The following is a 2,032-nucleotide window of genomic DNA, read 5'->3' as shown; positions in this document are numbered from 1 at the left end:
TCAGATGCTGAGACGAATAGAGAAGGCAACCAGCCCTAAGGCCATCCCTCCATTTATTTTTTATATTAAAAAATTATGAAAAAAAGGGCAAAAAAAAATAGTCCCTCCGCCTTTGATCACGAGAAAGACCCTCCTTTGTTTCATTGCCAACTCAACTCTTATATATATAGTATTCGTCAGAATAGTCTTTCTCCTGCTTTCTTGTTACTTCTCTTCTCTCTGGAACCTGCCATCCTGCTTTCTCAGGTCTCTCTCTCGCTCGCTCTGTTATTATTTATTTATTTTTCTTTTGATTTTTCCTCTTATATTCTAATTTAGGTATAGTCATGCAATTGATTGTTTGTTCTTGCTCAAAGTTAAATGGATTTATTCATACCATATTTGACAGTATGAAATTTTGTTCTTGGAATTGAAATTGAAATCACACACACACACACGGGGGATTTGTCATATACAGGAGGAGGAAGAGAGCTTGAGAGTCGACTATGAATATGAAAATCTAAAAATCCTACTAAGGAAATTACATGAATATTGCGAGAGACAGTCGAATCAAAATACGTCTAAACTCTTATCCACACAAATCCATTTCGTTAGCTCAACAGAGTGTACCGATGCAATTTTTAAGCCTTTTAACTTTCATTATGTAACTCATCCTTTTCATTGAATTGCTAATGCTTAATTTCTTGTTTTATAGCTTACTAGATCATTTCGCTTCGTTTCCAATAATCATCACCTTAGAATTGATCTCTTGTCCCTGATGAGCAGGATATAAACTTTTGACGTTTGACGTGGCAAGGAAATCTTAGTTATAGTTCTCTGAATTTAATAATTAAGGTTTTCTTGCTACGTCAACTGTGGAAATTTTTTATCCTATTCATTGGCGAGGAGATCAAGTTCGATCATCACCTTGCATCTATTTTTCTCTTCACGAAGTCTAGTTTTTTGGACTCCACATTTCTTTATTTCTTGTCTAAAACAATTTGATCTTTTAAATGAGGGGAAATATGGTTGTAAGAGCTTGAAATTTAGAGTTGGACTGGGTATGGGACTTTGGGTGGATTACATCTTTTCTTGGATAACTATATGGAGGAAAAGAAAATGTTGGGTCAATTTTGTGAAGTAAAATAGGTAGGACCAAAAAAATAACACAAACTTGATATTTGGCAATAGCTCGATATTAGAATACACAAGTCGTTCTATTTACTAGAAAAATGAATCGCATCTGCATGTGAAGAGCTAACACCCATTGTTTCTTGATTATCGTCAACTTGGAATATGGTATTATCCTTTCATACTAACAATTAATCAATTCTGTGAAACTAATTTCTCTTCAATGGATCAATTTTGACTCAGGTGTAACATGGCAACTGTTACTATTCCTTCACCTCTCTTGCTAAAAGCTTCACCATCAAGGAAAACGTGTTTTACAATGAAAAAGGACTACTCGTTGTGCTCTGTAAAGCGTGTTTCAAAATCATTTGGTTTGCAATCCAATTCCATGTTCAAAGCACGAGCCATGGCAGTGTACAAAGTGAAACTGATTTGTCCAGATGAAGAGAAAGAAATTGAAGTCCCTGATGATCAATACATCCTTGATGCTGCTGAAGATGCTGGAATGGAGTTGCCCTATTCGTGTCGGGCCGGGACATGCTCGACTTGTGCCGGGCTGATGGTGTCGGGATCAGTTGACCAATCAGATGGATCGTTCCTTAGCGACGAGCAAATGGAGAAGGGGTACGTGCTTACCTGCATTTCGTACCCTAAATCCGATTGTGTTATTTACACGCACAAGGAAGAAGAACTCCATTAAGAGATAGAATGGTCATTTGTGACTATTGGATCGAAAATGTTGTATTCATATGAAATAGACGTAACTTGAATATTTACGATTTTAACTCGATTGTTTGCACAACGATTTACCTTTCTCACTTTTTATGTTATCTTAGCTATGTTTAATACATAATACTGGATAATATTGCACAATACAATAGAAAATTATTGTCAAAGTAATGTTATACCATACCTAAATAGG

General features: G+C 35.8%; 1 protein-coding gene across 2 annotated transcripts; it reads left to right on the top strand.

Moving 5' to 3' along the window:
* The first annotated feature begins 87 nt into the window (after positions 1–87).
* On the top strand, positions 88–1,915 carry LOC111379159 (ferredoxin, root R-B1-like). 2 transcript variants are annotated; one of them, XM_023002495.1, is made up of 2 exons: positions 88–246; positions 319–1,915. In XM_023002495.1, exon 2 carries the CDS (start codon positions 1,361–1,363, stop codon positions 1,808–1,810), a length of 450 nt encoding a protein of 149 aa, XP_022858263.1. In that variant the 5' UTR covers positions 88–246; positions 319–1,360; the 3' UTR covers positions 1,811–1,915. The 2 variants fall into 2 exon arrangements, with proteins under 2 accessions (XP_022858263.1, XP_022858262.1); XM_023002494.1 differs by having other exon boundaries at positions 89–246; positions 1,354–1,915.
* Positions 1,916–2,032: the final 117 nt, after the last annotated feature.

This window comes from Olea europaea, unplaced genomic scaffold (genome assembly GCF_002742605.1).
Source record: "Olea europaea var. sylvestris unplaced genomic scaffold, O_europaea_v1 scaffold19376, whole genome shotgun sequence".
Classification (NCBI taxonomy): domain Eukaryota; kingdom Viridiplantae; phylum Streptophyta; class Magnoliopsida; order Lamiales; family Oleaceae; genus Olea; species Olea europaea.
This window is presented reverse-complemented; position numbering and strand designations above follow the sequence as displayed.